Source organism: Kogia breviceps, chromosome 11 (genome assembly GCF_026419965.1).
Source record: "Kogia breviceps isolate mKogBre1 chromosome 11, mKogBre1 haplotype 1, whole genome shotgun sequence".
Lineage (NCBI taxonomy): Eukaryota > Metazoa > Chordata > Mammalia > Artiodactyla > Physeteridae > Kogia > Kogia breviceps.
Genome location: NC_081320.1, coordinates 82,611,775 through 82,626,425, shown reverse-complemented (window position 1 = coordinate 82,626,425; position 14,651 = coordinate 82,611,775). Strand labels below are relative to the sequence as shown.

General features: G+C 48.9%; 1 protein-coding gene across 1 annotated transcript; it reads left to right on the top strand.

The window, feature by feature from the left end:
- The first annotated feature begins 878 nt into the window (after positions 1-878).
- On the top strand, positions 879-13,175 carry DNAJC5G (DnaJ heat shock protein family (Hsp40) member C5 gamma). Its single transcript, XM_067007917.1, is given in 8 exon segments — positions 879-987; positions 11,302-11,360; positions 11,362-11,409; positions 11,668-11,685; positions 11,687-11,927; positions 12,124-12,192; positions 12,194-12,263; positions 13,029-13,175. Coding segments are annotated over 8 exon segments (606 nt in total). The 5' UTR covers positions 879-954; the 3' UTR covers positions 13,097-13,175.
- The last annotated feature ends 1,476 nt before the right edge of the window (positions 13,176-14,651 follow it).

The following is a 14,651-nucleotide window of genomic DNA, read 5'->3' as shown; positions in this document are numbered from 1 at the left end:
CAGCCTCCCCACACGGAGGCAGAAACAGGTGTGGAGGAGAGAACCAGGAAGAGAATGTGGGTAAGCAGTGTGACAAGTCCGGGAGAACTCTAGGGACTCCGGCCAGAAGCCCCTCTGTGGCGGATGTGGGGTCGGAATTCGCGAGCCAAGTCTGCTGCCGAGCACGGTACCGCTCATGATTATTTATTTTTATAGAGACATGGGGCGACAAAAAGCTTCCAACTCTCCTTCAGTCCATTATTATCCCTATTTTTCGGACGAGTAACAGTCCCAGAGGAAGAAGTGTCCGGGGTCATGCGACCAGTGAATAAAGGACTGGGACTGGAACCCCATCCTCTCTCCCTCCCCGGTTCAGGACGCCACAAGGCGACTGGAGAGAGCGCACAGCCGCAGTTTTGTCACTTAGAGGCTTCACTTCTCTGGGGTCACAAGCCCCAGGTTCATGGAGGGAGGCTGCGGTCAGCTTGTCCTTACCTCCAAACCTGTAGCACCTTCCCGGGCATTACTTCATCTTGCCTCATTTAAACTGAAGCCCAGGGGAAGGAGTGACTTACTGCAAAGTCTGTGGCTGAGCCTGGAGCCGAAGCTTCAAATGCTCAATGTTCTGTGCCCCTCACACCTGCCACCAGTGTACAATGAAAAGGGGTGGTGACTGGACTGTGCACTCCAAGCTGTGACACTCTGTGAAGAGAAGGGTCCGTAGGAGGAGGGGAAGGAGTGAGCATGAATGGGGAAGGTGGGTGAGAGTCGTTAGCTAGCCCAGGCAAGAAACCCATCAAACGCACCCTCCAGAATACCCTGGGCTTCAGAATACCCGTCAGAATGAATTTAGGGTTCTGGTGACAGTCATCTAACCCCAACGTTGCTTTTTTCAGACAATGAGACTGCGTGTGTACTTCTAAAAACAGAAAAAAAAAAAACTGGAGGACGTGCCAGCTAAAGTGGTTGGAAGTGATGGGGTTAACCTGGGAGAGCTTCGCGGAGGAGGTGAGGCTTGAACGGATTAGGCAAGCTGGGCGGCGGGCTGGCTGTTCCGGCGGGGAGAGTGCGGCTTGTGCCAAGGTTTGCGGGCGGCGTGTGCTAAGAGACCGTACAGCGCCGGGAGCGCTGCGGCACGGAAGGACGAAAAGGGTCTGCGCGCGCCCTCGGCGCCGCCTCCACCCACGCCCTGCACGGGGCCCGCGCCAGCCTCTTCTCCACACTCTTCCCGCAAGGCCCAGCCCATAGTCCACGCGGGGCAAGGGAGCGAGGGTAGGGGTGGCTTTCGTCCCCCAACCTCCCCTAGAGGCATGGGGCCTCAGCTTCCTCCGTGGGTTATAGCAAGGCGAGAGGGGAAGCCACCAGCAAGGTCACCTTGTTGGTCCGTGTCAGAGCTGGGGTGGAATTCATGTCCCGCTCGCCTATGCCAGGGCCCCGAGCACGTCCCGCCTGGCGCCGTCGGTTTTCGAAGCTCCGTCCGCACTGGGCCTGGGGCATTGCCAATTCGGAGAGCCTTGGAGCTGGGACGTGAGGGCCACTGCTCACTCCAGGGCTCAGATGCGGTAGCCTCGCCCAAAGTGGCGCGGGGCGGGCGGGCGGGCGAGCTCGAAAATGGACAGAAACCGCGGGACCCTATGCGGGATGGAGTGTGGGGGGCGGGCTTCTAGGCACGCCTCGGCGATGACGACAGCAGGGGGACGCGGTAATAACAATGGCTTCCTCCGGGATTTCCTTTCCTGGGCAGCCCGTGGCGCAGGGACAGCAGCCCCGGGTGCCCGGGAGGGGGCGCAGACGCCGGCACGTGCCCGCCCCGCCACCGCCACCCGGCGGGGAGCGAGAAGGCAGGACGGGAAAGGGGCGTCGGAGCAGACGGATAACAGGGCTGCCCTTCGCCTCACCTCCCTGGCCTTGGAACGTGCTGCCGCCAGAAGTCGAGTGCGCAGGGAGAATACCAACAGTTTCTTTTGCTTGGAAAGTTATGCACGAAAAGCCTGGCAGTGAAACAGACAGCTTGCACCTGTTTCTCAAAGAACCATCAAGTGGCCCTATGAAAAGGGCCAAAGGGTCCTCTTGAATTCCAGGTCTGAGGAAGGCATTCTGCACCTGGACAGGAGCTAGGAAAACTGTGCAGGAGTTAGAAGGACAGCTGAGGGCTGGTGCCCTGTATGGAACTCTAGTCTTCATTCAACATTTACTGAACACTTATTCCTGCCATGCGCCCTGCTATCCTAGCTGCGGATTCCTGGTGAACAAGATAGACGTGTTCTCTCCCATCCTGGCTTTAACTTGATTGCAAGAGATTTCTATTCTGTAGATTTTGGTTACTGATTTACCCACATGCTCTTACGCCTTCCTCAGATACCAATTTTCCCTAAGGTGAGTCCTTAGTCTACTCTTAGTTGTGGAGGCAGGAAGGCCTGGATGTTCCCAAGAGGACAAGTCAGTGCCAGCTTCCAGAGCAGAGGGCAACAGAGCAGCTCAGAAGGAGGCTTCAGGGAGACCCAGGCTGGAACAGTTCATATTGAGAGAGAAGGAGAGCAAAGCCCAGTTCTGAGGTCAGGATTTTTTAGGCTGGGCCAGGGATCTCAGGCAAGATTTGGAATCCAAGGCTGTGGGCGAGGGTTAACACTTGAAAGGGCCAAGCCAAGCTGAAGGGTATGCACAGAGGTGTTACCCCTAGAAAGCCTTTCCTGACCCCTCCCACCCCTGGGTGGGTTACGTGCCCTTCCCTGGTGATCTCAAGGCCCACTGTGCCTCGGTGATGTTAGCACTCACCACATTTTAACAAAATCGTTTACTTGTCAGTCTCTTCACTAGAGTACAAGCTCTCTGAAGACAGCTGTTGTCTTTCTCAACACTGTGTCCTCAGCACACCATAGTGCCTGACACATAGTCCTCGATAAGGCCATCCCAGAAAGGAGGAGCTGATTGTCAGAGTGGAAGCAGGATGGAGGAAGCAGGATTTTAGCTGGAGATGTGGAAGATGAGGGAAGGCTGCAGCTTAAGTGTCACATCCTCAGAGAAGCCTTCCTGAACCCCCAAATCAGCCTAGTGCATGTTATGCATTCTCACTGAACACTTCTTTTTCTGCCTTAGCACTTATCCTACTGTAATTAAATTGTTATTTGGAGATTATTTCTTTTTTCACTTGGCTTCCAGGATACCATAATCTAGTTTTCCTCCTATTTCATTGACTGCTTATTTTCAGTCTCCTTTGCTGGTTCCTCCTCATCTTCCCAACCTTTTAATGCTGGAATGTTCTAGGACTTGGTCACCCTCTTCTCTTACCTTCCTACACTTAGTCCCATGGAGATATCATCCAGCCTCAAGCCTTTAAATACTACCTAGAAACAGCAAGAAGCAATGATTGTTGAAGCTGGGTGATGGGTACATGGAGGATCATTGTACTATTCTGTTTCTATATGTGTTTGAAAGTTTCTATTTAAAAAAAACTTAAAAAATAAATGGCAGCTTATATGATGATTCCCAGATCTCTCACTTGAACTCTGAACTCATATACCCAAATGTCAGCTCGACCTCTCCTCTTTAATGTCTAACAGGCATCTCAAGCTTCATCAAAAACTGAGCTCCTGATCACCACCCTTATCCCAAACCTTCTCTTCCAGCAGTCCTCCCATGTCAGAACATGCGAACTCCCATCTTTCCACTTGCTCAGACCAGAAGCCTTAAAGTCATCCTTGACTTCTCTATTTTTACCCCACATCCAATCTGTCAACAAATCCTGCTCCGATCCTTGTCTAAACCACCATCGTCTGCCTTCTTGATTACTGCAGTAGCCTCCTACGTTGTCTTCCTTTTTCTACCTTTGTTGCCCTATAGTCTATCCTCAATCCGGGCTAGGCAACGAGGCCAGATTTCATCAGTCTCTGTCTCAGCATCAGCCAAAGGCCTTCCACTGGCCTGCAAAGCCCTATGCAATCTAGTCCCCTCTTATCTCTTTTTATACTACTCCCACTTCACTCCCCAGCCACTCTGGCCTTTGTGCAAGTGGGTCCTACGACATACCTGGTGTGTTCCACCCCAGGGCCTTTGCATTTACTCATCTCTTTACCTATAATACACTCTGCCAGATGTCTTCACGACTCACCTGAGCATCTGCTTCAGGTCTTGAATCAAATATCACTTTTTACAGGGACTTCCCTGGTGGTCCAGTGGTTAAGAATCTGCCTTCCAATGAAGGGGACACGGGTTTGATCCCTGGTCAGGGAACTAAGATCCCACATGCCACGGGGCAACTAAGCCCGTGCTCCGCAGCTACTGAGCACACGGGCCACAACTAGAGAGCCTGTGAACCACAACTAGAGAGAGAAGCCCGTGCACCGCAATGGGTGCAACTAAGACCCGATGCAGCCATAAATAAATAAATTAATTAAATAAATATTACAAAATATACATATATTTATAACTTTTACAGGCCCTCTCTGCTTATCCTTTTTTTTTTTTTTTGGTGGTATGTGGGCCTCTCACTGTTGTGGCCTCTCCCGTTGCAGAGCACAGGCTCCAGACGCACAGGCTCAGCGGCCATGGCTCATGGGCCCAGCCGCTCCACGGCATGTGGGATCTTCCCAGACCGGGGCACGAAACCGTGTCCCCTACATTGGCAGGCGGATTCTCAACCACTGCGCCACCAGGGAAGCCCGGGAAGCCCTCTGCTTATCCTTTTAAAAAGTGCAGTCGTCCCTCAAATTCTTTCCATCTCCGTCCCTGCTTTATGTTTCTCCATAACAACTATTACCACCTAACATACTGAATATTTTACTTATCTTGTTTACTGTCTATCTCCTCTCACCAGAATTTAAGCTACAGGATGACAGAAGTTTTTGTCTGTTCTGTATGCTGCTATATCCCCAGTACCTAGAACAGAATCTGGCAGAGGATAGCACCTAATAAATATGTGTTGAAAGTATAAATGAATGTCTATCTTCCACACTAAGCTATAATCTATGAGAGCCAATTATCACTGTATCCAAGGTACTAGGCATAGAGCAACGATTAATAGATATTTGTTGAGTAAGCGAACTGATTAATTAAAAGGACAGTTCATGAGGGGAATTGGTGTGAGGGCAATGGTATAGAGGTGAGAAAGAACAGGAATATTTGGGAGGAAAAAAAGACCGATGGTTATGGAAGGTTTACTTCAGGGCAATAGCAGACAAGGCATTTGGAGGGATAACATGGTATCAGATTGTAGATTTCATTGCCATATTTAAAGGGTTGTTTTGCACCCCATAGGCTGTGAGCAAAGGAGTGGTAACGATGGAAACCATGCTTTGCTCTAGGAACATTGATCTGGTAACCAGTATCCAGGATGAGACTGGCTGTAGGGAGAACAGTTAGAAGGCTAGGACAACAGTCAGTGTGACATGGAAATCCTTTCACTGAGGTGCTTCAAAGCTGTGGGAGCTGAAAAGAAGGGGACAATGAAAGAGCAATTTTGAAAAAAGAGATTAGTAAGATTTTTTGGCCCGAATTTGGGGGAAATCATGGTCCACAGCCCACTGATGTTGGGGTTTTGAGCAGCATTATCTTGGAAAGAGTCATAACATTAACGTAAATAGGAGAAGCAAGAGGAAGAACCAGTCTGGGGGCAAGGTCACAAGCTCAGATTTCAGAGTGTGGCTTTGAGGCAATGGGAGATGGCATGCGGATGACACTAAGCTGAGCTAAAGCAGAGTAGGGCCAGCTGAAGCCACGCCCATAGACTGCATCTCCGAAAGACCAAGCCGTATAGAATATCCACAGTGAGGAAAGGAAAGAAGGGAGAGGAGCCAGCAAGGCACAGGAAACTTATCAGAGACGTAGGAGGAGACACAGAATAATGCAGAGCCCCAGAACTGAAAAGACATGAAGTTGGTGGAGCTGAACAGAAAGGAAAGGAGAGATTTAAGGCCCAAAGTCTCTTCCCCAAACAGAGCCTGATATTTTTTCACTTCATTCAGTCACACTGCCCGAAATGCTGCCAGTTATTCCTTTTTTTTTTTTTTTTTTTTTTTTTTTTGTGGTACGCGGGCCTCTCACTGTCGTGGCCTCTCCCGTTGCAGAGCACAGGCTCCGGACGCGCAGGCTCAGCGGCCATGGCTCACGGGCCCAGCCGCTCCGCGGCAGGTGGGATCTTCCCGGACCGGGACACGAACCCGTGTCCCCTGCATCGGCAGGCGGATTCTCAACCACTGCGCCACCAGGGAAGCCCCAGTTATTCCTTTTGTGTTGGTTAAGAATTAAGAGGGTGAAGTATTAATCGTTGTTCTCACTATAAGGTGAATTATAGGGTTTTAATTAGATTGCTTTCCACCTAACCCGTAGGGATGAGATAATTTTATGGAGGTAATCATTTTTATTAGAACTGTTTAAAGGAGAGGAAGTGAGAGAGGTAATTTTGGAGTTTTGACTGCTTGGGGAACACTATGGATATTTTGGAAGGCGGAGGGCACTGGGTAGAGGAATGAGAAAATAGGGTTCTAAGGGGCTGAGAAAAGAATGTAGAGAGGGGATGGAAGGATTCCAATGACAATTTCCAAATCTTCTTAGAGGGAGGACCCTGCTTTACCCCCTTCCTCCCAGAGACAGAATGAAAGCAGTTTCTCTCTTTACAAAATTGGGGGGAGACAGGATAGAAAGAATGATGAGGATGAGGATGCCAATGACATAGCACTTACCACATGCCAAGCACTGTTCAGATTAAATATTTAATCCTCTTAACAACCCTAAAACAACCCTAAGAGGCAGAGACTTAAATTATCTCCATTTTACAGGTAAGGCAGGCGTGCCCTGGTAGCCTGCCCTTAGGTCTGCAGAGTCTGGGGTTGCAGGGCAGAGAGGACAGGGGTATAAAGCAGCTTCTCTAACTGGAAGCCCTCCACCTCCCATCACGAGACGTCTGCCCTGGGGAGGACAGGCAAACAAACGGGGCCAGAGGTATTTTTAGTCACATGTAGTATGTATGCCTTCAGCTGGGGGGAGGGAAAGCAGGATATTACCTGACATCACCATGAAAGGAGGTGAACGTCAACTGCGGATTTGGTCTGTTTCTACACTTAGATTTTAAAGTGGAAAGGGAGCTGGTGTGTTTAAGGGGCAGACACAGTATGGGCACTGAACTTGGAGTTAGAAGACAGGTCTGGACCTCACAGGTTGACCTTGGGCAGGTTAATCCCTTTCTCTGGGCCACACTTTTCTCAATTACAAAAGGAAGACACTGTATGAGAGTTAAGTTTCTGAGGTCCCTTCCAGCTCAAAATCTGTAGGATTCTAGAACCTGGGGGTTGGGTGTGACAAATTATGATCTCTCTCTCCCACTGCATATGTTCGAGAGCATGATATTTTGGGTATAAATATGCGGATGTCTGCCGTCTGTATGTGTATATTCCAGCTATATGACTAAAACTTCAGTTGTTTGTGGATAAATAAGGGATGCTTCTTGGTTTTCGCCAGGAGAGACCAAATGGCTCTGTGACATAGTAAACTTCTAAGATCACTGACTCAAGGTATGACGGGAGGGCAAATGATTCCAGAAAAGGTTTGAGTCTGTCATCATTCTTTAGCATGGTTTTTAAAATTTTTTTCCACTTTTTTTTTACAACCAAATTTAATTGAGTCTTGACCTCAACCCTGTGAAACAGCACAGGATTTTACAGAAGACGAAAGAGACTCCGAGATTAAGTGACTTGTCCAAGATCACACAGCCCGTTAGAGCCAGAGCCAAAACAAAGATCTAGGGCTTCTGACTCCTGGCTTGTATGTTCTTCCTAGTTCTGTGCTGGATGTGAGAAGAGACCCTGTGCATGGAAAATGGAGTCAAAAAGGGTCTGCTTCTAGGTAAAGGCCAAGTGGAGGCCCCTGGCCAGAGGATGCCAGCTGACCTGCTTGCTCTATTCCCATCTCTGCAGCTGCTGGCTGCAGTGTCCTCTCATTCAGAGCAGAGGCACTGGAGGCTTAAAGATAATGGCTATTTCAAGAGTCACTATGATTAGAATTAATTAGAATGTCAGAGGGCTGTGATAAGAAGTAATAACATTCTGGAGCCTCTGGCAAGATGTGAAAGCTGTTTACTAACTCTTCTCGGAGCCTAATTTGCCATCTTTCTTCTTGGGCTCACTTCGGTAAAGCAGGGATGGGCTCATACCACCTCCCAGGGTTGTTGTGAGGACCAAAGGAGACAATGAGGTCAAAAGGCTTCAGAAAAGGTCCACAAAAGCGTGCTTGTTCATTCTATTTAACCAACATTTATTGAGTACCTCCAATATTCCAGATACTGTGTTAGGAACTGGAGGAAAGCTAAGACAAACAAGAAACAAGGAGCCCAGAATCACCATTACTATCTCTCCTAGTGCCTTCTGTCGCTTTACCCCTCATGTCTCTTCTTGTCTCAGATCATATGAGGAAAAGTGGGCTCTGCAGTCCTGTCCAATTCCCCAGCTAACTGCTTCTGTCCCAGGTGATTCTTGCTATGGCCCAAACTCTGAGCCTCCACTGGACCACAGAGGGCTCCCTCTGCTATAGCTCATTCAGCAAATCATTAATTCACTTATCATAAGCCAGGCATGGTTCTAGATGCTGGGGATACGATGGTGAGCAAACATACAAGGTCCCTGCCCTCATGGAGTTCACTGTCTACCGGTGAAGGCAGACCTTCAACAAATCAACGTGAGATAAATATATATTCACAAATCAGGGTGAGGGTGTTAACGAGATGGGGAGAGAGAAGTGGAACTCAATTTAGAAGGACTCTCCGAGGAGGCACGGAGCTGAGAGCCACAAAGGATGAGAAGTCAGCTATGCACGTAGCCTGGGGAGGAGCCCTCCAGGCAGAGGAGTGGGAGGGAACACGTGTCTTCAAAGAACTGACAGAAAAGCAGTGCAGCAGAGACCAGAGCACGCAAGACAGTGGTACTCCGTAGAGCTGGAGTGAGAGGCAGGGGCGGGCCACACTGGGCCTGTAGACTGAGGTGAGACGTTCCCTGTAAACGCACTGCACTTCCAGTGCCTTCTGTTCTCTTCCCAGTGCTGGTAAAGAAATGACTCGGGCTGTTCTAGTTCTGTCCTTCCATGATGGTGACGAAAGGCTGGAGGTTAGTTAGAGAAATTTGGCATAGTACCAACCATCAAAAAATTGTTAGCTTTATCTCCTTTACTTTAGGCGACTAGCGTCTAAACTCACCTAACCCAGAACCTAGGAACTCAGTCAGGGATGCCAAAGATTTTTCACCTCCACCCCTACACTGATCACGGATCTACAGAAATAAACTAGTTCAGAGGTCGTTGTGCCTGTTGTACGTGGACTCTAGTTTGCTCAGATGGCTCACATCTTTGGGGTGCAGTATTTACAACTTAAGACCTAGAAGGGAAGGTATATGTACACAGGTAACAGTAATAAAAGGAAGAGATAATAAGTCACAAGACAGGTAACAGAGAGATAGGATTGAAACAATAAAGTTCTTTCAATTCCATGTTACAGGAGCCACTGAGTGCTCCTTTGTTACGAAAACCAACATCATGAAGTGGTAAATTATAAGGGATGCAAACCTGTAGGAGATCACAGGAATTGAGTAGAAATAGGTGCTCTTATGTCCTGCAAGTAGCATGTAAATTAGGGAAGTAAATTGGTACTTTTGGTAACTTTCTGGAAAGAAAGTTAGCAATATGGATCAAAAGCCTCAAAAAATTCGCTTTGACCCAATAATTCCACTTCCAGGAATCTACTCTAAAGGAAAAAAAGATTTATTTGTAGATTTAAAGATAAGAATTTTCATAATAAGGTCATTATACTATCAAATGATTAGAAACAATTATCCAATCTGGATTATATAATTACATTATGGTACATCCTCGTGATGTAATAGTATTTAAAGGAAGTTTCTGAAGAACAGTAATGACTTTTGGAAATGTTCAAGACATCAATTTAAAGGAAATCTAAATTAAAATATGATAGGATAAATGCTTTTACAGAGGAAGGTGAGAACACTTGAGGGAATGAAGGAAAGTTTCCTAGGAATACTGACATTTGATGTAAGTCTTAAAGCATGTGTAGGAGTTTCCCGGCAGAAGGGAAAAAAAGGACCAAGTGGAGACCCCTAAATTCCGTAAAAGAAGACTGAGAAGGTAATATACCTCTTGAGAAAGGTTTGTAGCAAACTTACCTCTCATACAGCCACGGTCTGCAAGCCCCGTTATCTTTCCTTAGCTGAGTCAATGAGCCACGTCCCTGATCAGAATGAATGAGTCCCCTCCCACCCGAGAAGGGACGGGCCTGCAGGCTGCACCCGCGGGTGGGGCTGGAACTGACACGCCGCAGCCCTTGGCCGCCGGTGCCAGGCAGATTCCCTACGCTCAGGCTCCCGGCGAGAGAAATAAGTCCCTCCCAGACGCACCTGCCGCGCCAAAAAGGGACCCCTAGTGTTGACGCAGCGCGCAGGCGCAGTCCGCCACGGGCCCGCTGCCGTGTGAAGTTTCACACCTTGATGGAGATTGCGTGAGGCCTCCCCGGCTGAAGAGAGTGACTCCGAGGTAGACGCCAGGCCGTGTTGGGGGTCCACACAGAGCCAGAGGGGACCTGGGGAACCAGAGGGTTCCCTCTGAGCTTGTTGCCTTGGTTCTCCCAAGCCACAGCCTCCCAAGCGCTCCCCCGACGCTCTGGGGTCCTGCTCACTGCTACCTCTCTGGTCTGCCCCACAGCTCTTCCTTTATCCCTTGACTCACCCCTCTGTTCTCCCTGAGGGACAGAGGTGGGAGGGTTTGAGAGGGGAGGTTAGGAGGAAGAAAGTCTCTGGCCTAGGTGCAAGCACTGCCTTCTGGCCTGGCTTTTGGACGCCTGACTTCTCTTAGGCAGTGCAGGGCTTGGTCTGACTTGTTTCTCCCTTGGGAATTGGGGATCTCCATGATTCCCCACCCCAGCGGTTCAGGGGCTGGGGCCCTGCTGGTCTTTCAAACCCAGTAATGAGCTTGGACAGGCTTGGGGCTGTTTACTTAAGGTACCACTAGCTCTGGACAAAATCGATCTTTATGCAGGGTTTAGACCTCCCTTGGCTTCACCTCTGTAGAATGTGGGGTGTCTGGAGGTCTGTGTATCTGAAGGACACTGGGAAATGTGAGGAGGAGATGTTTCCTCTTTAAAATTTGAAGGTCTTGTCACCTGCACTCCCCTGCTAGTCACAGATGCTAGTCACTGTTGTCTTACACTTGTCCCATTGTAGCCACTTACCTGCCTGGCCTCTGAAGGCGATGAGCTTCCTGTTACTGGAAGTTCACTTCTCTGTGGCCTCACCTGTGGAAGTTCTCACAAAGGCTGCTTCTCCTCTGACCCAGATCATGGCTCATGTGGACAAAGCAGCCCGCCGGTTGTCCAGAACTGGATCAGCCTTCTATGAAGCTTAAGAGGGGTGCTTCACCTGAAGACGTCAAAAAGGCCTACAGGTTCAGACATCAGCCCCTTATTAAATCCTTCAATTCTCCCCCTTGAACCCTTTTCCCTCTACCTTGCTTTCTGACCCATTTTAAAATCCCCAAGCCTTCACTTTGGGGCCAGGTGGGGCTATCATCCTCTTCAGTGTGACACGGGAAGGAATGTAGACTTGGGCTGCTTGCCTCCATCCTTTGTACCACATCTCATGCGTTCTTTCTTCACCATCTAGAGACCTATCCCTGTCATTCGTCCTAACCCTCCCTCCCCAGCCATTCCCATCCTCTCCCCACCCTCCTTTGGGTATTGCTTGGGTAGGAGACTGGCCTTGAAGTATCATCCAGACAGGCATCCAGGGGACCCTCAAGAAGCAGAAATAGTCAAGGAGATCAACACAGCCCACTCCGTACTGAGTGACCCTAAGAAGCGGCAAATTTACGACCCGCATGGCTCATTGAGAATATATATATACGACCACTTTGGCGAAGAAGGCATCACATACTATTTTACGCTGAATAGTTGTTGGTTCAAGGTACACAATTCTTCCTAGTCTCCTAAGAATAAGGAAGGAGGGGCACCCCTCCTCTCTTAGGACAGCTAATCCTCCTCTCCTAGGACAAATGCTTCTGTTGTTTCATATAGCAGGTGCTGGAAGGATTGAGGGAAGGGAGCTTGAATGGAAATACACAAGAACTGCCGGACTGAAGCCATTCTTTCCCACCTTTTAGATGCTTGTCCTCCTGTGTGCTCTGCTTAGCTGTTGCTGTTGCTGCTGCTGCTTTTGCTGTGGAACACTTTAAGTCCCCACCCGAGGAAGCAGCTAGGAAAAAATATGCGCCGAATGTCCAGAATCAGCCTCCAAGGTCAGGTGAGAACCACAGGCAGGGACTGGGATAAGAGCTGGAATAGGGATGAAGGAAATGGTTGGGGGTGAAACTATGAACTCCCAACTATGGGAGTCTCAAGTCAATATTGGGGCAAAGTGAAGAAAGAGAAGGGGATACACTTGGTTTCTGAGTTTGTTTATGGCGCACACTGACAGTTTGAATGTGATGTTGGCTTCCCATGACTGTTAAGCTTAACGAATGGGGTGGGAGTTAAGGAAAAGAATGGGGTGGGGGACTGTGCCTAGAAAAGGCAGCAGTCGAAGACAAGTTAGAGGATGCAGTTCATTGCATTTACTCAAAAGAAAGGTAAAGTGCCTGAGATTATCCCCTAAAGTGTGGGTTGACTGACGTTCACACCAGTGCCACCTAGTGATGTGAATGCATAACTGCAAGGTAACCGTATTTTTCACCAGTGGACTAAAAACTTGTTACTAAATGTTTACATACGTGTTTTTCAAATTCCATCACAGGACACAGAGAACATTTTAGAAGAGGGGAAGATAATTCTAGTGATGATAATTATTAAAAGATGAAGAAGACTGAGGTATGAAAACTGAAATGCAGCAATAATTAAAGGGTAAGAAAAGGTTAGACACTAACTTCAGATGAGTCATTAGTGAAAAGTGTATATCTTTATAGTATGGACTACAGGTATTTGTATCCTTACCTATAGGGGGTTGGCTTTAAATTCTGGGTGATCGATCATTCCTTCTGGTTAATAAGATGCCATCTTCTTCTGCCCTTAGGTGCCGACCCAGTGAGGGTGCTTTCGGCTGCCCAGTCTGCTGGACTCGGTGAAGAGAAGAGCAAGTAGCCCTGTCCTGACATTGACCCTGATTTTCCCCTCTACTTGTAAGATTCCCATCTTCAGAAGCATCGATGGCATCCATCCCAGTGAGGATGCCATCTTTGTCCTTGATGGCATAACTGACCCTGGCCATACAGGGTCACCCAGCTATTCTTCTTTTTAGCTGCAGTCCCAGTTTTAATCTGTTAGAGAGCAGCCCTCATATCCCTACCCTTGTGAGGTCTTAGGCAGTGATGACAGTCTTTTCCTGAGCATTCTTTTTCCTGCGCTTTCCTTGGGATTTGAGCCAATGTCAGCTGGTAGGGTCAGCCACTTGCGATATCTCCATCAGGATCCTGATAACCAAGCGGGATGGATCCTGTCCTGGAGCTGCTATACCAGCTAACCCTTCTTTGTTGCAGTTCTGTGTACCAGGAACTCTTAGTGTCAGTCACATTCCTAAGCGAGTACACCTTTCTGGGGGTTGGTCTCATCTTCTTCGGTGCCCGTACCTTTGGCCTTGCCAGCCTCATTCCATACCACCATGAGACAACTCAGGAAAAGTATCAATGCATTTGAGGCTTAGGGGTACTTATCCCACCTTTGGATTCTCCCTGGACTGTGGCTGCCAGCATAGCACCTCTTAGCAGGGCGCCTGTGGGTTGACTGAAGTTCACACCTCAGTGCCTGCCTGCCTCCGTCCTTTTGACCACATCTTACGCAAGCTGATCACTCTATGTTTTGTTCTTAAAACTGGGGCATGAAACGTGTGCTTGGGTAAAGACTGCACTTTTACAGACCCTTTCTCCATGTGTGCCTCGTTGCACTGTCTGTTTGGTATCCTCATCACACCATTTCCCGTCTACGCAGGGTCAGAGTCTAGTAACTCCTCAAACTTCTCTCTCCTGACTGGGAGAGGGGCTAAGGGATGTCAGTGAATAAAAGAGCTTTTGTCCAATCCCAGTGCATATGTTGGGCCCCAAAAAGAAAAATTGGGCCTGGGATAGAGACGAAGTAGGAGAAAAAGATAGAGGACCAGTGTGCGTACCTGAGAGCAGCCTGACTTGGGAGAGCAGGTGTCCAGGACAGCTGTGGAGCTGGACCCGAGGCTTCCCAGAGCCTTGTGATGATGATTTTGTCTGTGCTCTACAATTTCCCTGGAGACTGATTCCCCTGGTGCCCGAAATAGGTCCCTGGCATTCCGGTCCTTTCTGCCCAGCTCAGCTACTCTCCATTTCCTAACAAATTTAAAGTCCTTGGAGTGGCTCCCGTGATGTGTTCATGGACCAGAATCCCACACTTTCTCAGGGGCGTGCTCATGAGGTAGTTCCAGGCCCTGGCACACCTGCCAGCTCCAGCCTCCTGGGCTTCTTTTCCTAGGGGGGATATAAGAAAGGTCTGGGCAAAACCAAAAATGGGTCCAGAAATGTTGAACCAGAGCCTCTCTCTCATCTCTGGTGTCCTTGTTCTGAATCGCAGGGTTCAGAGGAAGAGGGCCAAGGTCACTGGCTGAGCCTCGGAGGCAGAAACTTTCGCTGACTGTAGGTCTGGCAGGATCTTTCCTCCCACCCTGAGCCATGGA